At 40.2% G+C, this 25,143-nt stretch overlaps 1 protein-coding gene and 1 non-coding gene across 4 annotated transcripts in view; both read right to left on the minus strand.

Annotated features, from left to right (window-relative positions):
* Positions 1 to 14,208: 14,208 nt before the first annotated feature.
* The window catches only part of kmt5b (lysine methyltransferase 5B), a 53,365-nt gene continuing 42,430 nt past the window's right edge, over positions 14,209 to 25,143 (minus strand). For 2 of the 3 annotated variants that reach the window (XM_078220674.1, XM_078220675.1), the window contains exon 10: positions 14,209 to 17,188. In XM_078220674.1, coding sequence (XP_078076800.1) covers positions 15,570 to 17,188 — 1,619 coding nt within the window. In that variant the 3' untranslated portion in view covers positions 14,209 to 15,569. Of the gene's footprint in view, positions 17,189 to 17,288; positions 17,373 to 25,143 lie in introns of all 3 variants that reach the window. The other variant, XR_013498768.1, reaches the window with a different exon arrangement.
* trnaa-agc (transfer RNA alanine (anticodon AGC)) lies at positions 23,819 to 23,891 on the minus strand. Its single transcript has one exon. It is a non-coding gene; the product is annotated as a tRNA-Ala (tRNA).

The raw sequence follows: 25,143 nt of genomic DNA on the forward strand, positions 1-25,143 counted from the left end.
CCACTTCTGTTTCCCCCAGGTGGGCTGTCCCCCCCAGCAGTACTCAGACAGGAGTACTTATTGTGAAGGGGCACATCCACCGGGGTGCTCTCTATCACCCGAGCTTTCCCGCAATGGTGTTGAAGGCTGAGCTGTAGTCGATAAATAGGAGTCTGACATAGTTGTCTTTGTTACCTAGGTATTCCAGTGTTGACTGCAGGGTGAGAGAGATGGCGTCTGCTATGGATCTGTTGTGGCGATAAGCGAACTGAAGTAGATCCAGGCAATCAGAGAGGCTGGAATTGATTTGTGGCATGACTAACCTTTCGAAGAACTTCATAATGATGGATGTCAGAGTCACTGGATGATGGTCATTAAGGCACGCTGCCTGCCTTTGGTACCGGGATGATGGTCGTCTTGTTGAAGCAGATAGGGACGTCAGATTGTTCTAAAAAGAGGTTGAAGATGTCTGTGAATACCCCCACCAGCTGGTCCGCGCAGGATCTGGGTACCCTATCCAGGCCAGTTGCTTTCCGTGGGTTGACCTTTGAAAAGGCTGCTCTGACATATGCAATGGTGACTCGGATACAGGTTCACCCAAATCTTCCGGGTGGAGGACGTGCTCTTGCTGATCTCTTGCTCAAAACGGGCATAGGATGCATTGAGCTCATCAGGGAACGGTGCATTGGTGCCAGTGATTTTACTTGCCTTTATCCTGTAAGAGGCCTTGAAGAGGGAATCTTCCTGTGGAGGTCTTTAAGAGGAAAATGGATTATCTGAAGAGGAAGAACGTTTAGGGTTATAGGGAGAAGGCTGTTAACTGGCACGAAGTGAATTGCTCAGAGAGCCATCACCAATATGATGGGCCAAATAGCCTCCTTCTGTGCTGTAACAATTCTGAGAAAGATTTCAGAAGTGTAATCTTTGTGCAGCCAAGTCAATCTCCCATTATACACAGCATAAGACTACAGACAGACTATAAATAAATTAAAACAGGTTTAAGATGTTACTCATAAGTGAGGTCTCCTATCCCAAGTACCTGTTCTCTTCTGCACCCTCTCCAAGGCCGAGATATTCGTAGTATGGTGTTCAGAATGGAGTACTCCAACTGAAGCCTAACTTTTTGTTTATTAAAATGCGAGGTGATGCATTTTGGTAGACTGAACCAGGGCAGGACTTACTCAGTTAATGGTAGGGCATTGGGGAGAGTTACAGAACAAAGAGATCTAGGGGTACAGGTTCATTGCTCCTTGAAAGTGGAGTCACAGGTGGACAGAATGATGAAGGCGGCATTCAGCATGCTTGGTTTCATTGGTCAGAACATTGAATACAAGAGTTGGGACGTCTTGTTGAAGTTGTACAATACATTGGTAAGGCCACATTTGGAACACTGTGTACAGTTCTGGTCACTCTATTATAGAAAGGATATTAAACTAGAAAGAGTGCAGAAAAGATTTACTAGGATGCTACTGGGACTTGATGGTTTGAATTATAAGGAGAGGTTGGATAGACTGGGACTTTTTCCTCTGGAGCGTAGAAGGCCGAGGGGTGACCTTATAGAGGTCTATAAAATAATAGGAGGCATAGATCAGTTAGATAGTCAATATCTTTTCCCAAAGGTAGGGGTGTCTAAAACTAGAGGGCATAGGTTTAAGGTGAGAGGAAAGAGATACAAAAGTGTCCAGAGGGGCAATTTTTTCACATAGAGGGTGGTGAGTGTCTGAAACAAGCTGCCAGAGGTAGTAGTAGAGGCGGGTACAATTCTGTCTTTTAAAAAGCATTTAGACAGTTACATGGTTAAGATGGGTATAGAGGGATATGGGCCAACTGTGGGCAATTGGGACTCGCTTCGGGGTTTAAAAAAAAGGGCGGCATGGACAAGTTGGGCTAAAGGGCCTGTTTCCATGCTGTAAACCTCTATGACTCTAAAAAGCAGAGAGTCCTTGCTTTTGTGTTTTATTCATCAACTAATAAAACCAAAATTCCATGTGATTTTGTTTTTAAACGGCCTTCTCAACTTGTCCTGCTACTGTCAAGGGTTTGTGTACATATACGCCCAGGTCTCTCTCTTCTTGCATCCATTTTTAAATTGTACATTTGTTCTTATTCGCCAAGATCTTCTGGTCCCTGGATGGTCAACTGGACATATCCCAGAAGGTGTGCTTTAAGAGGTCCCAACTCAGGACATCAGTGGGAATTGCCCCTGCTCCTTGGTACCCTTTGAAAAAGTCTCCAACCTGGAGTTTAAGTCGGAACCTTAAGTTTTGACCAACTTACCTGGATAGACAAAGAGAGTTCTAACTCCAGGGTAACTGAACAACTGAACTCTGCCACCTCCTTCCCCATCCTGATTCCCACTACCCACCCCACAACCACCTGACCCACTGCACCCTATCCCTTCACTTACCCTCCCACTCACCCCCCTACCCAGTCACCTATCCTACCACTCACCCACCTGCCACCCTATTCCTTCGTCCTCTTAGCTTCTTTGGGGCATTTAAACTTGCTTACAAGAATGTGGTAGCTAGTGCTATAAGAATGGGGATGGACACGTCCTCCCCCGATGATTCAATGCTATGAAGGAGCACTTTCAGATATGCTCCACATTCTTGGAGAATGCCAGGATTGGAAGCTCTGGCTGGAAACGCAGAATTCCAGGTAACACGGAAAAGAAAGAGCAGACCAACAATCTAATGGTGATTGCCACTCCTCGGATAATTCAAGCCATTGGCTCCCATTTCTATCAGAATTTATCACTTTACACTTCTCAGCGTTAAATTTCGTCTGCCATATGTCTGTCTTCCTGAAGTCTGTTACTACCCGAATTTCAGGTTACCTACAAACTTTGAAATTGTGCCCTCAACTCGAAACTTTAATTAGGAACAAAAAGAATTGAGGCCCTAATAACGACCCTGGGGAAAAACCATTATACATCCCCCTAAATCTGAAAAACAGCTGTTCACCTCTCTACTCCTTAAATCAATTTGTATCCAAGCTTTCACTGCCCTTTTAATCCCATGGACTTGTATTTTGTTAACAAGTGTATTATGTGGTACCTCATCAAGCAACCTATGAAAGACAACATGTACACAAAATGCAGTCAACTCACCAATTCTGTTATCCAATGTAGAACTCCTTTCATATCTTACCTGAACTTCTATTAGTTCCAAAACATCAATTGTCCCCAATTATTGTCTCTCTACAAGTTTCCTCACCAACATTAAATTGATCGATCTGTCACTTCCTGATTTCTCTCTCCCCTGCTATACAAACAAAAGTGTAACATTTACGATGCTCCAGTCCTCTGGCACCATCCCAGTGTTCAGTTTGGATTCTGCCAGAGCTACTCAACTGCTGACCTCATTACTGCCTTGATCCAAATGTGGGATAAACAAGAGCTGAACTCAAGAGGTGAGGTGAGACTGACTGCCTTTTACATCAAGGCAGCAGTTGAGCGAGTCTGGCATCAAGTAGAACCCGTGTCTGTCTGGGTTTCCTCCAGATGCTCCAGTTTCCTCCCACAGTCTAAAGACATGCAGGTTTTGATTGGCCATGCTAAATTGACTAGTGTCAGGCTAAATATGTGGGGTTACGGGAATAGGGCCTGGCTGGGATTGTGGTCGGTGCAGAATCAGTGGGCTGAATGGCCTACTTCTGCACTGGAGGGATTCTATGGAGTCCTCGCAAAATTGGAATTAATGGGAATCAGGTAGAAAACTCAGATGGTTGGAGTTTTACTTAGCACAGTTGTGTTTTTGGCAGTGGAAGGCCAATCCTCTCAGCCTGCAGAGTTCTTCAGCATTGTGTCCTAGACCCAACTATCTTCAACTTCTTCATCATTGACTTACACTACTTCATAAGGAGTGATGTCTGCTTATGTTTGCACAATTTTCACCAACTCTGAAACTAAAGCAGGTTGCATTCATATTCAGCATGACATGAACGACAACAAATTTGGGCTAACTAGTAAGTACGCTCAAGTACCAGGCAATCCCCATCTCCAACAAGAGAGAATCTAACCATCGCCCCCATGACATTCAATGGCATTACCACTGCTGAATCCTACACCATCAACATCTTGAGAATTATCACTGACCAGAACTGAAGTAGCCACATAAATACTGTGACGACAAAAGGTCAGAGGCTGGCAATTCCACATGGGCAACTGACATCCTTACTACCCAGAACCTGTCCACTATCTATAAGGCACTAGCCAGGAGTATGATGGAATGCTCTTCACTTACCGGGAAGAGTGCAGTGCCAACAACATTCATTCACCCCACCACTGGTGCACAGTGGCAGCATTGTGCATCATAAACATTATGCACTTGAGCAAATTGCCAAGCCTGCTTCAACAGAAGTTCTAAATCTGCAACCACTGTTACTTGGACAGCAGATGCATGGAAACACCACCACCTGCAAGCTCCCCTCCAATTTACACACCAGTCTAACTTGAAACTGCATCATCACTCCTTACCTGTTGCTGAGCTAAAAACCTGGCATTCCCTTCCTGTGAGTGTACCTAAAGTAGATGGATGCAGCAGTTCAAAGAAGGCAGCTCACCATCTTCTCAAGGGAAACGAGCAGATGACAATAAATGCTCATGTTGCTAGCGATGCTGACATGTGATGAAAGAATATCTTAAAAATGCAGAGAGCATTAGAAGATTGTGGTCAGAATTGTTCTATTTAAAATAAAAAGCAGCCAGTAGTAATGGCATGAACATGTTGCCTATGAGGTGGTTGAAACAGAGACATTAAATAATTTCAAAAGAAAATTGGATAATGCTCAAGAGATATAAACTTGCAGAACTCCAGGTTCAGAGCAGGAGAGTGGATCCGATTGGATTGCTCTACAGAGAACTGACATAGGTGGAGTAGAATGGCATCCTTTGTGCTGTAATCACCATGACTCTAAAATACAAGTTAACTAGGGAAACTTTTGGGCATACTGAGGACACAAAGTGAAATCTTCATAGGAGGTAGAGATCTAAAGTATTAAATGAGTAATTTGCTTCTGTCTTCACAAAGGAAGATGAAATGAAGGTAACACGAAGATAGGACAAAGAGTTATGGACAGGAAAGTACCATCAAGACATATTAAAAAGATGAACATTATTAAAGTTGGTAAGTCACCTAGTCCAGATGTATATATCCTAGGTTGCTGAAAGCATCCTCACTGGATACAGGAGTACTATTATAACACTCTTCAAGAGGAGAGAAATAAACAAAAGTCAGCCTAACCTAAGTGAAGTTACTGAAAACAGAAAATAAAATTCCATCTGCAAAGACATGGTTTAGTCAAGGAAAGTGGGCATAGATTTTGTTCAAGGTAAATAGTGTCTGACTAATTAGATTCAATTCTTTGATAACAGATCATTTATCAAGGTAATTCAGTAGATGTTGTTTATGGGAAGCTTCAGAAGGCATTCTATGAAGTGCTGCAGACGAAAGGGAAGGTGGTAGTGCATGGATGCAAAACCAACCCTCAGGGTTGGTTTTGCGTACATTTCTCTTCAATTATTAAACAACCTAGGCTTGGGTGTAAGGAGCAGCATTATAAAGTTTGCAGAAGAGTACAAACTTGCCAGTCTAGTATATGGTGATGAGTAGAGGCATAACAGATGGAGTTCAATGCAGGAAAGTATAAAGTGGTACACATTTGGAGAATTAATGTGGAAAGGGAATTTATTATAAAAGGCATGGTTTTCAAAAGAATGTGAACAGAAAGACCTTAAGTGCCCATACACACATCCTTAAAAGGTGTCTAAAACAGTGTATGGGCTACTTGGATTTGTAAATAGAGGCATTGCCCATAAAGGCAAAGTGATCAGTATTCAATTTTATTAATCACTGGTTAACCCTCAGCTGGAATGCTGTGTACATTTTTGGCACATCACAAAACCTTAGAAAGGGTACAAAGGAGGTTTATGAAGATTGAGAAACTTCAGTTATGAGGAGAGGTTAGAAAAGTTAGGATTGTTCTGCTTGGAACAGAAAGTGACCAAATTAGAGTTTTCCAAGATAAGGGGAGGTTGTGGTCATAATAGAAATAAAAGCTAGTCTTACAGGTAACTGGGTCAATAAGAGGCCAGCAGTCTAAAATTATTCACAAAAAATCTAAGCGAGGATTTTGATCATTCTTTCCGTTGAATGTTGTTGGGATCTGGAATACAGTCCTCAAAAAAGTGGTGGAAGTGGATTTAATGAATAACTTCGAAAGTTGGGGAGTTACTGGAAAATGAGGAACTTAAATTACTGGGTTATAGAGTAAAGGTTTGGGTGTGGGACTAAGGATGATGATTTCAAAGAGGCAGCACATGCATGACAGGCAGACTGGCTCCTTCCATCCAAAGTCCATATGAGCATAGGAGCTCAAATATGGCCTCTGCCTCAGCAAGAATATCTCCTTTATGGTTCCCAGTTGGCCCACCTTTACCGAACCTTTTAGTACGCATTTATAAAAAGCTTTTGGTTCCCATTCATGCGAGATGATATTTTCCCATACTCTCTTCCCCCTTCTTATTCCCACTTTTAGATCTTTTCTGTACTTTGTGCATTCAATTTGGTCATCTACTATGTTATCAACTATACTTTTGCCATACGTCACCTTTTTTTGCTAAATTTTAATCTCTACATCTTTAGTCAGTGTTCTGGTACTTTTGTACGCATTTTAAGAAAATCAACCACCACCACCGCCCCCCCCCCCCCAATCTTGAAACTGTAACAATCCCAGTTTATAGAAGGATAAATGAACCCCTGCCATTATTACTGCTTGGTAGCTCTTGCACCTTTCTGTAACTTAGCTTTAAATTTGCTCCATTACATTCCCACTATTGGTTACCTATTGCATTCACCCAGCAGTGCAATGACTCCTGTTGACACATTTCACAAAAAAACTCAAAAGCAGCACAGGACCTATGTAATTTCACTTCGTATAGTTTTTTAATAGGAGACGTTTCTCACACCTTTTGTCTTCTTACTCACTGCCAGCTTACTTATCCTACCCGTTGCTTCCTACATTCCAGTGATTACATTTCAACAAGTGCTTCATTGGCTGTGGCATCCTATGTTTGCAAAAGGATATATACACTTGGAAGTCTTCATTTCTATTGTTCCGTAATTCTTACCAAGTAAACTCAGTGTTAATGGATTTTTTGATCAATGTCTGATTGTGGCCATAATGCTCTCCCAGGTACTCCTATTAACTTTTGGCTCCCTTGTCAATCAACTAACTCAGCTTTGAATATATTCAATGACCCATACTCCACTGTTCACCGGGAGATTTCCAAACACAAACAACTTTTAAAAACATTCTTCCTTATTCGGTCTTAAATGGGAGAATCCTTATTTTGAAATGTTGCCCCATTGTTGTAGATTCCCCGAGGGGAGGTATCCTCAGTAGTCACCGTGTCGAGCCCCCTAAGAACATTGTGCATTTCAATTAATTTCCCATTTTTCTAAACTCCAATGAGTAGAGGCCCAACCTTTCCTCATGAGACAAATCCCTCATCTGAGCAATCAGTCGAGTGAACCTTCTCTAAAATACTTCCAATGCAAGTATTCCCCTCTTTAAGTGACAAAAACTGTACATAGTACTCTACACAAGTAGCAAGACTTGGCTAATTTTATATCTTAGCTTCTTACAAGACCAATGTTACATTTGACTTCCTAATTACATGCTGTACCTGCATGCTGTGATTCATGTGCAAGGACATCGAGATCCATCTGCTTCTACAGAACGTTCTCTCCATTTAAATATTGCTTTTCTATTCTTCCGACTGAAACAGACAAACTCACATTTCCCCACATTATACGCCTTCTGGCAAATTTTTGCCCACATTTAATTTAAGTGGAAATTTGGCTACAGGGTGGTTCGCCCCTTCATTCCAATCATTCACATATCATAAATAGTTGAGACCCCCAAGACAGAGCACTAAGTTTCCCATCCTGAAAAAGACCCATTTATCATGTTTCTCTTTATTAATAGATCACACCTGCACCATTTCTTGTGCAGTAACATTTTATGCAATATCTTATCAAATGCCTTTTGGAAATCCAGAAGTTGGGTTCTTCTCTGCAGAACAAATTAGATCGAGGGTAAATCTGAAAGAGGTGCAAAAGATTATGAAGAGTAGACAAGGAAAATAAATTCCCACAAGCTGATGGTACAAGAACTGGGACCGCAGAATCATACAGTGCAGAAGAGGTCCTTCGACCCATAAAGTCTGCATTGACACATTAGAAACACTTGGAACTCCCGCCTAATCCCATCTGCCAGAACTTGGCCCATAGCCAAGGATGTGAGGCAACCCGTCTCTACCACCTTCCCAGGCAGTGCATAATATAAAAAAGGCTGCACGGCTTGAACATATCCCTTTTGTTTGCAGAGAATGGGTAAATGCATATTAATTTATGATGCTTATAGCCATGCTACAACTTGACTGATTACAACTTGATTGTTAGTGCAGCTATTAATGTACTCAGGATTGTTCTGCAAGTGTCCAGTGGCCGAATCACATCTAAAAGTCGACCTTTTGTTTTGGGCTTTACAAGCATGATCTGGTTGAGTATGGTCTGTACTCAGTGTCTATTATAAACAACACAGCTTGTAAAATAGAGTCATAGAAGTTTACAGCATGGAAACAGGACCTTGGGCCCAACTTAGCCATGCCACCCAGTTGTTACCATTTAGTCCCAATTGCCTGCATTTGGCCCATATCCCTCTATACCAATCTTACCCATGTAACTGTCTAAATGTTTTTTAAGAGACAAAATTGTACCCACCTCTACTACCTCTGACAGCTCGTTTCAGACACTCACCACCGTGTATGAAAAGAAATCGTCCCTCTGAACCCTTCTGCATCTCTCCCCTCTCATCTTAAACCTATGCCCTCTAGTTTTAGACTCCCCTACCTTTGGGAAAAGATATTGACGATCAGATCTGTGCCCCTCATTATTATATAGACCTCGATAAGATCACCCTAAAGCCTCTTATGCTACAGGGAAAAAAAGTCCCAGTCTATCCAGCTTCTCCTTATAACTAAAATCTTCAAGTCCCGGTAGTATCCGAGTAATCTTTTCTGCACTCTTTCTAGTTTAATAATATCCTTTCTATAATAGGGTGACCAGAACTGTACACTGTATTCCAAGTGTGGCCTTACCAATGTCTTGTACAACTTCAACAAGACGTCCCAAATCCTGTATTCAATGTTCCGATCAATGAAAACAAGCATATCAAATGCCTTCTTCACCACCCTGTCCACTTGTGACTCCACTTTCAAGGAGCTATGAACCTGTACTCCTAGATCTCTTTGTTCTACAACTCTCCCCAATGTCCTATCATTAACTAAGTCCTGCCCTGGTTGGATCAACCAAAATGCATCACCTCTCATTTATCTAAATTAAACTCCATCTGCCATTCATCAGCCCACTGGCCCAACTGATCAAGATCCCATTGCAATCCTAGATAACCTTTTTCACTGTCCACTATGCCACCAATCTTGATATCATCTGCAAACCTACTAACCATGCCTCCCAAATTCTCATCCAAATAATTAATATAAATTACAAATATCAATGGACCCAGCACCAATCCCTGAGGCACATCGCTGGTCACAGGCCTCCAGTTTGAAAAACAACCCTCTACAACCACCCTTTGTCTCTGTCTTCATGCCAATTTTGTATCCAATTGGCTACCTCACCCTGGATCCCGTAAGATTTAACCTAATGGGGGTAGGGCCTGGGTGGGATTGTGGTCGGTGCAGACTCGATGGGCCGAATGGCCTCCTTCTGCACTGTAGGGTTTCTAATGCAACAAACTACCATGTGGTACCTTGTCAAAGGCCTTGATAAAGTCCATGTAGACAACATTGATTGCACTGCCCTCATTTACCTTCTTGGTTATCCCTTGAAAAAACTCAATCAAGTTCACGAGACATGATTTTCCACTCTCAAAGCTATGCTGACTGCCCCTAATCAGTCTTTGCCTCTCTAAATGCCTGTAAGCTTCTGTCTCTCTTAACAACTTACCCACGACAGCCATTAGGCTCACTGGCCTGTAGTTCCCAGGCTTTTCCCTGCAGCCTTTCTTAAACAAAGGCACAAGGTTTGCTACCCTCCAATATTCAGGCACTTCACCTGTGGTTGTCGATGATTCAAATATCTCTGCTAGGTGACCCGCAATTTCCTCCCCATCCTGGGATACACTTCATCAGGTCCTGGGGATTTATCTAGCTTGATGTGCTTTAAGACTTCCAGCATCTCCTCCTCTGTAATAAGTATACTCCTCAAGACAGCAGTTTATTTCCCCAAGTTCCCGAACATCCATGCCGTTCTCAACAGTAAATACTGATGAGAAATATTCATTTAGAATCTCATCCATCTTTTGTGGATCTGCACATAAATGACCTTGTTGAGCCTTAAGAGGCCCTATTCTCTCCTTAGCTACACTTTTGCCTTTTATGTATTTGTAGAAGTCCTTTGGATTCTCCTTTGCCTTATCTGCCAAAGCAATCTTGTATCCCCCTTTTTGCCCTCCTGATTTCTCTCTTAACTCCACTCCAGCACCCTCTATAGTCTTCAAGGGATCCATGTGATCCCAGCTGCCTACGCATGTCATGTGCCTCCTTCTTCTTGACCAGGGCCTCAATATCCCGAGTCATTCAAGATTTCCTACTTCTTTCAGCCTTGCCCTTCACTTTAAAAGGAATGTGCTTGCCCTGAACTCTAGTTAACACTCTTTTGAAAGCCTCCTACTTACCAGACATCCCCTTGCCTGCCAACAGACTCCCCCAATCAAATTTTGAAAGTTCCTGTCTAATAACATCAAAATTGGTCTTGCCCCTATTTAGAATTTTAATTTTTGGGCCAGACCTATCTTTCACCATAGTTATCTTAAAACTTTGTGCTTGCCAGTGACCCATTCACTGCCAACAAAACAGGTATGTTATGTTCAAGCCTCATCTCTTTCTTAAATTATCAAGAACTTGGGAAGCCTATAGAGCCTCGTTGTTTTCTCCATGGCAACATCTCAGCCAGAGTCAACTTGCCAACCAATCATGACATTCCTCCTGTAGCATAAATTTTGTGAACATTTAAAATTCGGATTTCTTGTATTTGTTCCCAAGGAAGAGCCTCAACAACATGTCTCTTTTTTCAGCAATATTCATTTTTGAACCTTGTTCTCAATTGGTTGGGAAGAGGAAAAAAACACAAGCTTTGCTTTATCTTTTAAGCAAAATCAAGTAACATGCTTTTTCTTAAAGTTACTGTCAAATCCAGAATAAATACAGAAACACTGAAGGATAAACAAAATAAATTAAAAACTAGCAAAAGCAATTAAAATCTATTGAACAATTTTATTCAAACACTTTTATCAATGTTAAAAGTAGTGCAGAAAATGGGTGGGAATCTCAAACACATGGCAAATATAATTTATCTTCATTTTTATATAAAATCATGCTTTAGTGTTCCAAGTTGCATAGAGCTTATGGTAGAATGAGAAAAGACTTATTTATTTTCCTGCTTTATGAACACTGCCCAACATAAGAATTTTCTTGGATTCAGCAGCAGTTTTGAGGGTTAACTGGATAAACTTTTAATATAATTGATAAAGTTATGAGGAGTTTAGCGATTGGATTATAAAAACCTGCCAATTCTTTCACATTATAATTGGCAATGTCCATCATAAAATAACCACCAAATGTATGACAATTCCAATGCATAATATTTGTATTCCTGGATTGACCAAAAATGCATTTTAAAAACATCACTGATATTTATACTAACACAATATTTTTCAGGGAACTCTCTAATTTAAATATTCTTTTCCCTATTGTGTGCTGTATTCAGTTTGTTACTTTTTAGCTCTGAGGAAGGGTCATCCAGACTTCTCTCTCCACAGATGCTGTCAAACCTGCTGAGATTTTCCAGCATTTTCTGTTTTTGTTTCAGATTTCAGCATCCGCTGCAATTTGCTTTCATCTGGAATGATTGCATTGTTAACAGTGCCATATTTCTTTCAAGGTGCTGTGCTCTTTGGATGTTAGATATACCTTTTTACGTAAGATGTTAAATAAAAAATTATAAACATATTTTCTGCCTCACTTTTCATGCTGGTTAAGGTCAATGCAAAATAATTTTATAAAACAAAATAAATCGATTGTCAGAACTATTTAAAAGTTATAAAAATGATCATCCAGTGACCACTTTCCTTTCACCTCTCTCAGAAATCTATGAAAGTATTGATCTTGGCTGTAACTAGAGGGGGTTTGAGATATGTTCTGATTCAAACCATTAGCAAGTTCAATTATCTCCACTCTGTTGTGAATGTCAAACCCATTCCATCTGCTACCCTGGCCCACAAACCATTAATCTTATCCAATTCATTTCATTTGTCCATGAATCACAGTCAACTAACCCTACAGCACATTTATCACATTTCTGATCCTCAGATGCCACCAGTTACCTATAGCCAGTCTGATCTTCCTCTTCCCTGTTTGCCTTTATAAATGCATAAATACACAAACACTAAGATAAATACTTTTAACAGGAAAAAAATCATAACTAGATTCAACAGTTACTTTTATTCCAAGTAACAAGTGATGTGAAGGCAATAAAATAGGGTGAAACAAAATGCAGGAAAAAAAAGTGATAATAAATGGAGCTCTGTATAAAACAATCACCATCGCAAACTAGAGCAACATGAAACAAAGGGAAAGCAAAAGAGGACAAAATAGTTACCATTATTGAATTCCACACCATCATTCTCATGGACCAGAAGCTTAATTGGACCAACCATATAAATACTGTTGTGGAATGTGCATGCATAGAAACTGGGAATTCTGTGAGATAACTCATCGCCTGACTCCTGAAAGCCTTCCACCATCTACAAGGCACAAGTCAATAGATTGATGGATCCTCTTGCCTGGATGAATGCAGCTCCAACATAATTTGAAAAACTCAACACCATGAAGGACAATGCAGTCAGATTGCTTGATATCCCACCCACCGCTTTAAACGTCCAACCCCTCCACTGCCAGAGATTTAACAAGTACCATCAACAAGGTGCACTGCAGCAACACACTAAGGTTCTGTGGATAGCACCTTTCAAACACATGACCTTTATCACCTAGGAGAACAAGGGCGACAACACATTGAAACATCACCACCTGTAAATCCCCCTTCAAGTCACACAGCATGACTGGAAACTATATTGCCCTGCCATTATTGTCGCTGCATCAAAATCCCAGAGCTCTTTCTAACAGAGTAGGTATACCTATACAACATTGACTGCAAGGAGGTTCATTACCACCTTCAAGGACAATTAGTGCTGGGCAATAAATGCTGGTGACCATGCCAGCAATATTCTCATCCCAGGAATGAATTTTAAAAAGGGAGGAAAGATTTTTAAAAATATAAAGGGTATTAAAAGGCAGTCTAGACAAACAAGTACAACAGCATTTAACTTAAAAAAATTCAAATCTGTAAAAATTGCAAGAACTAGAAAGGCACAGTGGAGAAAAGGACACACAAAAGTGAAATGAAGAATAGAGAGAGAGAGAATGCTGCAAAAAAGATGAGTCGGTTTGTTATACATTAGAGAGAAATACATGATGGAGAAACAAGAAACAGATACTAGAATACTGAGAGGGGAATAGTTGGCTATAAAAGATCACAAGCGGGTATCAACATAACTCAAAACAGGTATGAGACACACAGAGGGGGGATTTAGGGGAAAAGCATCTAAGAGAAAGCTGTCTTAAAATAGTGGGCACGAGAAACATAAGAAGCGAGTAAAAAAAAGATAATAATGAGTGGAAGAATGAGTGGAAGTCAAGCATGAAAAACAGATACCAACCATGAAAGCACAATGAGAGATTCACACAAAGAAAGAAATGTAGACTCAGAGACAAACACACATAGGTGAAGTATGAGAGAAACAATGAAGAGCACATATAAAACATCCAGACCATAACAAAATCAAAAGACACAGCGAAAGAATAAGGTAAAAACATATCCGATCACAAACCTTACAGTCTAAGCATCTGTACAAAAGTTGAAAAGGACAATGTAGCTTTTCCAAATTATGCTCAGTGAAGGATAACTATTGTCTAAGCACACCATTCAACCATCCATAACAGAGATGGTATTTTTAAGTAAAATATACATACCTAGCAATTATGCAAATTAAACCAAGAACTACACATCATTGGGACTATCTGGTTAACAACTCAGGGCACATTCTTTTTATGTAAACCAATCCCTGCTATTTATTTCCTATTGTATTAAAAAGCTTTAAAATTTTCAATTTACATTCATTTTGATTAGCTATACATTGGTTTCACACAGGTTTCAAAGCACTTAGAGTAATGCACAGTGACCTAAGAACTAGACTAAAGTGATTTTGACTCAAAATTGTTTTGTTAAGACAAAAACATAAAATGAGACACATTAGAGCAAGAGGCTTATAAAGTAAACCACTATCATCCCAGAATAAATGAGCAAACCGAGCAGTGCCTCAATGGAAGCTCAAATCGTATATACAAAACATGAGGTATAAATTCAGCTAAGAAATATTTTCATGGACTCACTTAAGCAGTCTCCTATACTCATTTTACTAATCACAAGTAAGCCCAAACATCTGTCAGACCGAGGGCTGCAGATGGTAGATGAAGGGAAACATTGGATGAACATTGCCACCATTGTAAATTACATATACATTTTTCTTTAAGTTCAGCTTTTATACTTTAATACCAACTCATTACAAAAAAAGGTGTTGACTTTTGTTTTAAAAAATTAAACATGACCAGTCTTTTTCCAGGAAACCTACAAATATTGTTTGCGTCATTTAACAGTCAAGAGTGAGTACAAGGATCCAGAAATTACACAGAGATTTAAACTATATTCATACTTTTATGCTGTGAAATACTATACCCTGCACATATTCTGTATTACAAGGTCAGCGAACAGCTCACACTTATTTTATTTAAACAACTCCATTTATTTAAACTTCCAAACAATAGCTGGCTACTGACAAAGGCCACAAACAGTACATCTGGGACAGCATACAGTGTAAAACTGACATAACCTGGGGAAAACACCTAGCAAACGAGCCTAAAAAGCTGCAATTCCTTGCTGGTGATAAGAACAGCTAGTAGAAATTTGTTGTTTGTACTTGCTGCCACTATCGATTCTTGTATTCTTTAACCTTCATTCATACAGGAGAGCAAATTAATGCTCGTTTAAAAAAAAATTAAAATATCCACCATAATTGTGTTTCAAAATATTGAGGCTCAAGAGAAGAAAAAATGAAAAGAAAACCTGGTCTTTATGTACAACAATTCTGTTTTATACCTTAATTCTACCACAGAGAGTTAACACCCTCCAAAACTCAGAATTGCACATGGTAAGGCTATTAATAGTACAATAAAAATCTGCAAAAAAATCAAGAGTCAATATACTGTACACTTTCTACAATATTTATGTTGATAATGAATACAGAAGTGCCATCAAAATTTACAGTAAGTTCATTCAAATGTGGAATTGATTGGAAAGTACTGTACATTATGGTTAGTATAGAACCAAAACTTATGCATTAAGTCTTAAAGACTGATCTTCTCTTCTCCTTGATGAGATATCTATATCTATGGAGTCTTTACCAACTATCAGTCTTAGTCTTTTTGCCTGAGGAAGTGGAATAAAGTCATCTTCAAATTCGTCATCATAATCCTCCTCAGATGATGATGAAGAAGATGAGGATGATGATGAGGATGAAGATGATGATGATGAATCATCTTCCTCATCATCATCCTCATCATCTCTGTGTTGTCTGTGCTCATCCACTTCTCCATTAGACCTCACCAAAACAGAATCATCACAACACACAGCACTGTTACAGAGGTCTTCCATGAGGGAGTGTGATCGCTTAATTCCTTTAATCTGTTCCTCACGTTTCAGTTGTATCTTGAGTTTTGTAGAATTATTTCCTGAGCCTGTGGTAAACCCATTACTGAGCTTTGCTACATAATTGTTACTTTTGTCATTTTCATGGTCTTTGCTCAGTTTGATACTAATCTTAGATTTCTTTCCATCCATTTCTTGGTCATTAGTCTTACTACTGCTGCTGTCACGCCTTCGGCGCAAAGTCAATTTGGGAATCCCAGTACTGTTTTCAAGTATCAATTGTGCATCATACCTTGTGATTCGTCGTTTCTTTCTGTTTCTTCCACCTGTTGCTCTGGAATCTTTCATTTTATAAGATTCTGAACTTTTTGATTTGTGAGAAACCATGAAGGAATCTGAAGTGCCACCATTTGATGAACCTACACAGTCGTGGTATACACCAGACACATCCACCAAATTAACTTTATCACTCCCATTAAGACTGTGAATTGGAGGAAGACTTATCAATTCTGGTATTGTTTCCCCCTTCACGTTCTCTTTTACAGAACAAGATAATGTGTGTTCACATTCATCTAATTGTGCAGCAATATTTTCTAGTTTTCCTTGTGGTAACCTCCTTCTGCTCAAACATATGCCATTATTTTGGCAATTTGTCCCTATATCAGATAAAGATTCTTGGATCAATGTATTTACATGAGTGCCATCACAGACATGTTGAATGGAGTCCACAAGTTCACTCTCTTCTCTGCAATGAAGACTTTTATTGTCCATTGTATTTGGTTCACACTCCAATGAAGAAGCAACATCACAAGACTCTTTTTGGGCAAGTCTCGTTCTTTTTGCCCGCCGGGTCATGTACGTACAAGATACTGTTCCATTTCGCAAGCGGGAAAATTTATGTAATTCTTTTATAGAATTTGTATCATTTTCTCGAATAGCATGTCTGGTTAGACACCGACTTGACGCTTCAACTTTTGATGGCCCCTCTAAATCTTTGTCCTTTTCAAGTGGCAAATTCTTATAAAGAACTACTTTAGGTTCCTTGAGAACTAAATTGTCCATTTCAAGACTTCTAAAAGTGGTCTTTTGCTCTGACCTTCTAGATTCATTTCTTAACCTCGATTTTGAGGCCAAAGACCGAACCGGCCTTGAGGTTTTTAGTTTCTTTGGTACCTTGGAATTACCTACAGAACATATTTTTGAAGAGGATGAGGTAGAGCCAGAGGCAGCTGATGTTCTGGGTAAAGTTTGCCTTGTTCTGCTTTTGCTATCCTTTTTCATATTGATTGATTTTCTAGTTGCAGCTGAAAGATAGATATAATCATTATATTGTAATTTGCAATAATATTTTCTAAACAAAAACACAAGAAAATATTGTACACAAGATTACCAAAAATATCATACTCAAGCATAATGAGTGGTAACACTGATTCCTGTAGCACTTCCCTCAACTTCTTCACCAATCTAGCATTTCATCTCTCAAGTACCCTACAGGATGTAGTTGTAGGAAATGGAGGTAAATTAGCAACAATTTGATTGTGCTCGAAATTGTTTAACTCTTGCTGATGTTTTAGCTCTTAAATCAGAGTTTCCCCTGTCACAGCTTTTTGATTAAACATCTTACTTCAAAAATTGTTTGGATTTTTAAAAAAGCGTCAAAAATGTATCCAGAGGTGCAAAATAGATGCAAACTTGCCATTGAGACCACTTTAATTAGGACATATACACATACAAGCATACAGTCAACACTTAATAGGAGGAAGATGGCAAAGGAAAAATACAGTAAAAGTAGAGGTGTAAAATGGGCTGAGAGGAAATGAGAAACAAAGTCCAGTGTGAAAAGGGGAGAACTCGTGCCAGCCTAATAAGGCTTGTACAAGTGAGAAAGACACCATTGGATGTAAATCCTGCAAAACATTTTAAGTATATGATTTAATTATTGGATGTAAAAAAAAACATGTTGGCAGAAGTTGAGGGAAAACTTAACTGCCTGTACCACAGCAGTCTCTGGTGACCAGAGCATGAAACTACAGACTAAAACCAAGCATTTTAATAGGGAATTGTAGAATCACAAGCTGTTGTGATTGAAAACATGACAAAGGGTTGATTGCTTTAAATGGGAAAATCTTACTAGTACACCACCTACAGGCATCATATACTATTACAAATGCACCAAGGTTATGGACATAATTAACATAGAAATCACCATAAGAAACATTTTCAAATGATAGGGTTTACTGACTTTAATTTATAAATAAGATTTTCACAGTAACTTCATTGCAGTGTTAATGTAAGCCTACTTGTGACTAATAAATAAACTTTAAAAACTTCAATCAGTTGCTACCAAACATGTTAAATTGAAAACCACAAACACCTTTCTCAAATACAAGTTGGATATTCTTGCTCAGTTACATTAAACAAACTAACAGATGATCCAACTTGGAAAAAAGTCTACTTGACCTCATTCCCGACCTGTCAAATGACAGTATTGGCCGGAGTGACCACTGCAGAGTTCTTGGAGGAGAACGTCTCATCTTCACCCTCCATCATGTTGAGACACTACCATCGTGCTAAATGGATAAATTCAAAACAGCTCAAAAATGGTCATCCATGAGGTGTTGAAGTCTGCCACAGTAGGATTATATTCATCACAAACTGTAACCTCATGGTCTGGGATATTCCTCCCTCTATCATCACGATCAGACTCAGGATCCAACCCAGATTCAATGAGTCATGGAGAAGAATATGCCAGGACAGGCATCAAGTAACCTGGTGAAACTGCAGCACAGAACAGCAAAAGCAGCATACTGTAGACAGAGCTAAGTGATGCCCAAACCAACAGATCAGATGAAAGCCCTGTAGTTCTGCCACATCCAGTCATTAACGATATTGAACAATTAAGCAACTAACAGGAGTTCCATAAAAATCCCAGTCCAATTTGGGTACGAAAGACGAGGTTAAAATGAGTACAACTGCCTTCAGCCATTACTGCCGAGTGAATGATCCATCTCGGCTTCCTTCTGAGGTTCCAACCCTATAACAAGTTATGGCAGAAGGCACTGAATAGAGCCAAGGCTACGAGGCCCATTAACATTTTGTTTGCAGTACAAAACAGGTGTTCCAGAGCCTCGAGCTAAGCTGTACTGAGGCAGCTACCAGACTGGTGATGTGGAAAATTGCCTAGTTATAACCTGTACACACAACACAAGACAAATCCAACTGGGGCAATGCTCTCAAATCATTATGAACGTGATGGAAGGTATCATTGCTATCGGTTGTGCCTCAATTCGATGATAATGTCTACTCAGGGTGTCAGTTTCTGCCTCGGATCTTCATGACAGGCCAATTTGTGACATTTCTTTGGCCTCATAGGGAAGGACATCCCACAAGGTAGTATCTGGCGTACTGGATTTGCTTCCTGTTCATCATTAAGATGTTATGACTCAAAGCATGATGCAGCTTGATGGACAAGTTATTGCTGTTCTGAACAAATGGTTGCAAGCTCATCACAGTCATTAACTGCAATGCTGCCATGCTTCAAAGAGAACCAAAGGTGTCTCTGAAGAATTTGTTCTCCCCTAAAACATTGGCTGAGAGTTGAGAAAACAAGCCTTGGTGGAGGAAACAGTTCTTAGGCATCCAAAAACTTGTCTCATCTATCTATAAAGTTGATTTTGCAAGAGTTTTGCCCAAATGCTTGCAGCATTTGCTTCAAGGACACTAGAATTTGTCTGACTGTCCTCCAAATGAACCATTGAATCCTGTAAATTTCCCCGAATGCTATTATATGTCACTGATACAGCTCTCACTACATACAGGAGTGTGGTGATGACAGTTGCTCTGTACTTTTGATGCAGTCTTCCATGAAAAGATGAACTGTGCTGTCAAGAAGCATCTATTCATCAATAACCTGCTAACCAATGCTCAGCATGGTTTCTGTCAGGACCACTTCAGTATTGCCTTGGTGAAAACAGGCGAAGTCAAGAGGGCAGGTCAAAGTGACGGCTCTTAACATCATGGCAGGATTTGACTTGACCAAGTGTGATATCAAGGAGCTGTGGCAAAATTGAAGTTGATGACAATTGGTGGGAATAATCTTCATTGGCTGGGGTTATATCCAAAACAAAGAAAGATGGGTGGTGTTGTTACAGGCCAAATTATTCCAGCTTCTCAACTCAGGGCAATATCCCAGGATCAATCATCTCCAGCTGCTTTAATGACCTTCCCTCCATTATAAGGACTGAAATGGGAATGTTCACTAATGATTGTGCAGTGTTCAATTCCAACCGTAACTCCATAGTAACAACATAACAGTCCATATCCACATGCTGCAAGACCTGGACAACATTCAGGCTTGCGTTAAGTGGTCACACACTCATGACATACAAGTGCCAAGCATGATCATCACCAGAGAAAGTCCAACCATCTATTGATATTCAAAAACATTATCAAATTCATTATCACCAATACCCGTGCCATCACCATTGACCATAAACTTAGATTATCACTTAGATTACGGCTACAAGAACAGGTCAGAGGCTGGATATTCTAAATGAGAATTTTTAAAAGTAATTTCTGGGACATGAATGTTGCTGGCTGGCCAGCATTTATTGCCCATACCTAATTGCCCAAGGACAGTTGAGAGTCAACCACATTGCTGTGGTTTTGAAGTCACATGTAGGCCAGACCAGATAAGGATGGCAGATTTCCTTCCCTAAAAGGACATTAGTGAACCAGATGGGTTTTTCTGACAATCGACAATGGTTTCATGGTCATCAGCAGATTCTTAATTCCAAATATTTTTTTACTGAATTCAAATTCCACAACTTGCCCTAGCGGGATTCGAACCCTGGTCCCCAGAACATTAGCGGAGTTTCTGGATTAATAGTCCAGCGATAATACCACCATCTCTAAGTGCTACACCATCCCAAGTTGAAAATGCGTAATCATTCCTTGAACGTTGTTGGTTAAAACTCCCTACCTAGCAGCACTGTGGGAATAACTTTGCCTTCTTGTTGTGAATATCTAGTTAATAATTACTATGTTTTTAAATGTAACCTTTGCTTTTAGGAATTGAAGTTTTAACTGTAGAAAATGGAGACCTCTTATTGAGAAACCGACAATAGCTTTGATGTAGGTTCAATTCAATAAAGTATGGGTTTGGTGCTCTTTTAAAAGGTAATTTGCATTTATCTTCAAAGGTCGGAGTTAATGGTGTGTAAAAAAAATGACAATGGTAACTTAATCGTTCACCACATGGAATACAGGTGGGGTTCTTAGTCTGAATTGCATCTGCCAGGAGCTGGGATTCAGCTGTGGGACTTCTACCTACACAGAATCGGTGGGTGCATAAAGGGCCATTAAGAACTGGGGATGTTGCCAAGTTTAAATCCCGAACCGAGAAAGCAGTGAAGACAAATTTTGAACTGAAGAATCCATAGTTGAGTTAAAGAAAATTCAAGGATCACTTAGAACATAACAGCGCAGTACAGGCCCGTTGGCCCTCGATGTTGCGCCGACCAGTGAAACCAATCTAAAGCCCATCCAACCTACACTATTCCAATATCATCCATATGTTTATCCAATGACCATTTAAATGCCCTTAATGTTGGCGAGTCCACTACTGCTGCAGGCAGGGCATTCCACGCCCTTACTACTCTCCGAGTGAAGAGCCTACCTCTAGCATCTGTCCTATATCTATCACCCCTCAATTTAAAGCTATGTCCCCTCATGCTAGCTATCACCATCCGAGGAAAAAGGCTCTCACTATCCACCCTAACTAATCGTCTGATCATCTTGTATGCCTCTATTAAAGTCACTTCTTAACCTTCTTCTCTCTAACGAAAACAACCTCAAGTCCCTCAGCCTTTCCTCACAAGACCTTCCCACCATACCAGGCAACATCCTGGTAAATCTCCTCTGCACCCTTTCCAACGCTTCCACATCCTTCCTATAATGCAGTGACCAGAACTGTACGCAATACTCCAAATGCGGCCTCACCAGAGTTTTGTACAGCTGCAACATGACCTCATGGCTCTGCAACTCAATCCCTCTACCAATAAAAGCGAACACACCATACGCCTTCTTAACAGCCCTATCAACCTGGGTGCCAACTTTCAGGGATCTATGCACATGGACACCGAGATCTCTCTGTTCATCCACACTACCAAGTATCTTACCATTAGCCCAGTACTCTGTATTCCTGTTACTCCTTCCAAAGTGAATCACCTCACACTTTTCCGCATTGAACTCCATTTGCCACTTCTCAGCCCAGCACTGCAGCTTATCTATGTCCCTCTGTAACCTGCAACAACCTTCCGCACTGTCCACAACACCACCGACTTTGTCATCCGCAAATTTACTAACCCATCCTTCTACGCCCTCATCCAGGTCATTTATAAAAATGACAAACAGCAGTGGCTCCAAAACAGATCCTTGCGGTACACCACTAGTAACTGAACTCCAGGATGAATATTTCCCATCAACCACCACCCTCTGTCTTCTTACAGCTAGCCAATTCCTGATCCAAACAGCTAAATCATCCTCAATCCCATGCCTCCGTATCTTCTGCAATAGCTTACCGTGGGGAACCTTATCAAACGTTTTACTGAAATCCATATACACCACATCAACTGCTTTACCCTCATCCACCTCTTTGGTCACCTTCTCAAAGAACTCAATAAGGTTTGTGAGGCACGACCTACCCTTCACAAAACTGTGTTGACTATCCCTAATCAAATTATTCCTTACTAGATGATTATAAATCCCATCTCTTATAATCCTTTCCAAAACTTTGCCCACAACAGAAGTAAGGCTCACTGGTTTATAATTACCAGGATTGTCTCTACTCCCCTTCTTGAACAAGGGGACAACATTTGCGATCCTCCAGTCTTCTGGTGTCATTGTAGACAATGACGACAAAGATCAAAGCCAAAGGCTCTGCAATCTCCTCCCTAGCCTCCCAGAGAATCCTGGGATAAATCCCATCCGGCCCAGGGGACTTATCTATTTTCACACTTTCCAGAATTGCTAACACCTCCTCCTTATTAACCTCAATCCCGTCGAGTCCAATAGCCTGTATCTCAGTATTCTCCTCGACAACATTGTCTTTTTCCTGCGTGAATACTGATGAAAAATATTCATTTAGCGCCTCTCCTATCTCTTCAGACTCCACGCACAACTTCCCACTACTGTCCTTGACTGGCCCGAACCTTACCCTAGTCATTCTTTTATTCCTGATATACCTATAGAAGGCTTTAGGGTTTTCCTTGATCTTACCTGCCAAAGACTTCTCATGTCCCTTCCTGGCTCTTAACTCTCTCTTTCGGTCCTTCCTGGCTAACTTGTAACTCTCAAGCGCTTTAACTGAGCCTTCACGTCTCATCTTTACATAAGTCTCCTTCTTCCTCTTCACAAGAGATTCAACTTCTTTAGTAAACCACAGTTCCCTCACTCGACCACTTCCTCCCTGCCTGACAGGTACATACTTATCAAGGACACCCAGTAGCTGTTCTTTGAACAAGCTCCACATTTCAATTGTGCCCATCCCCTGCAGTTTCTTTCCCCAACCTATGCATCCTAAATCTCGCCTAATCGCATCATAATTTCCTTTCCCCCAGCTGTAACTCTTGCCCTTCGGTATATACCTATTCCTTTCCATTGCTAAAATAAACGTAACCGAATTGTGGTCACTATCACCAAAGTGCTCCCCTACCTCCAAATCTAACACCTGGTCTGGTTCATTACCCAGTACCAAATCCAATGTGGCCTCGCCTCTTGTTGGCCTATCTACATACTGTGACAGGAAACCCTCCTGCATACATTGGACAAAAACTGACCCATCTAAAGTACTCGAACTGTAGCTTTTCCAGTCAATATTTGTAAAGTTAAAGTCCCCCATAACAACTACCCAGTTACTTTCACTCCTAAAGCATTGGAGAATGCGGGCATCGATCCCGCTACCTCTCGCATGCTAAGCGAGCGCTCTACCATTTGAGCTAATTCCCCGTTAGTTGAAAGCTAATGGAAGAATTCCCAGAAAATCTGTACTCAAGGGACTAGCTGGAACATTAAGGAGAATCAAAGTACATTGATGAGGGCTGTGGCATATCTAAAACAATAGATAGTGGAGCAGTGAAGATTAGGAAAATCAATCAGATCAACTGAGTGTGAACAACCAGGAATGCGAATAGATTAGTCTCAGACGAAATTCTGCCTTTGTAGGGGTTCAGCATTGAAATGCAGTTAGCCTGAAGATTTATAATTAACGGGTTAAATTACCAAGTTGTATTTGTTTTATTTTAAATTCTAAGGGAAAAAAATTAGCATTGACCAACTGGAGCCCATGATATGATGCATGTTAGCTGTGTAATTTAAGTGTTCTGGAATGCTTTGGGTATCCGAACAATCATACATGCAGGAAGCAACTCAGATTACTTGCAGTAGAGTTCATGATTTCTAAGTCTGAGGAGCGATTAAGGATGCTGCATTACGTATGGTAGTATGGAAAGTTCCTAGAATGTCCATCCTATGTAGTGGTCACTACTTAGGGATAAGTGAGGTAATTAGGAATGATTTTCAAGAACAACTGTAATATTGAGCCATATTGACCATATAAAAATAGATGGATAAAGATGACGCATGCAGTCAAAATGGGGACTATTTCTTAGAATGGATCCAATGAACATTCATCAAGATGATATCAGGAATGAGAAAGTAATGTTCTGAGGAGAGATTTAAGATATAGGGACTGCTTATAATAAATTTATAACCATCCATAATTACCGACAATACAAAAGCTAGCAATGTAAAATATAGTAATTCGGATAGTTGTTGACTTCAGGATAGGGAAATGGACATACGCATGGCAGTGGAATGCAGAGTACTGTGAACTGCTGCACTTTGGGAGGGCTAATATGGAAAGACAATATATTATAAGCGGCCTGATTTCGAAAAAAATGAAGATGAGCAGAGAACCCTTGGTGCCTATATGCATAAATCCTTAAAAAAGTAGCATAGTAAGTTGATATGGTGGTCAATGAAACAGATGGGTAACTTGGGTTTATAAATAAATGGAAGCATTGATGCATAAACGGTGATAGATAATGCTTGAGGTTTACAAATCACTGGAGTTTTGAGCATAATCCTGGGTACACTTCAGGAAAGATGTAAAGGCCGTATAAAGGGTACAGAGAAGGTTTACCAAAATGTTAGCAGAGATGAGAAACTTGTTACAAGAAAAGTTAGGCCTATATTCTCC

Source organism: Mustelus asterias, chromosome 9 (assembly GCF_964213995.1).
Source record: "Mustelus asterias chromosome 9, sMusAst1.hap1.1, whole genome shotgun sequence".
NCBI lineage: Eukaryota > Metazoa > Chordata > Chondrichthyes > Carcharhiniformes > Triakidae > Mustelus > Mustelus asterias.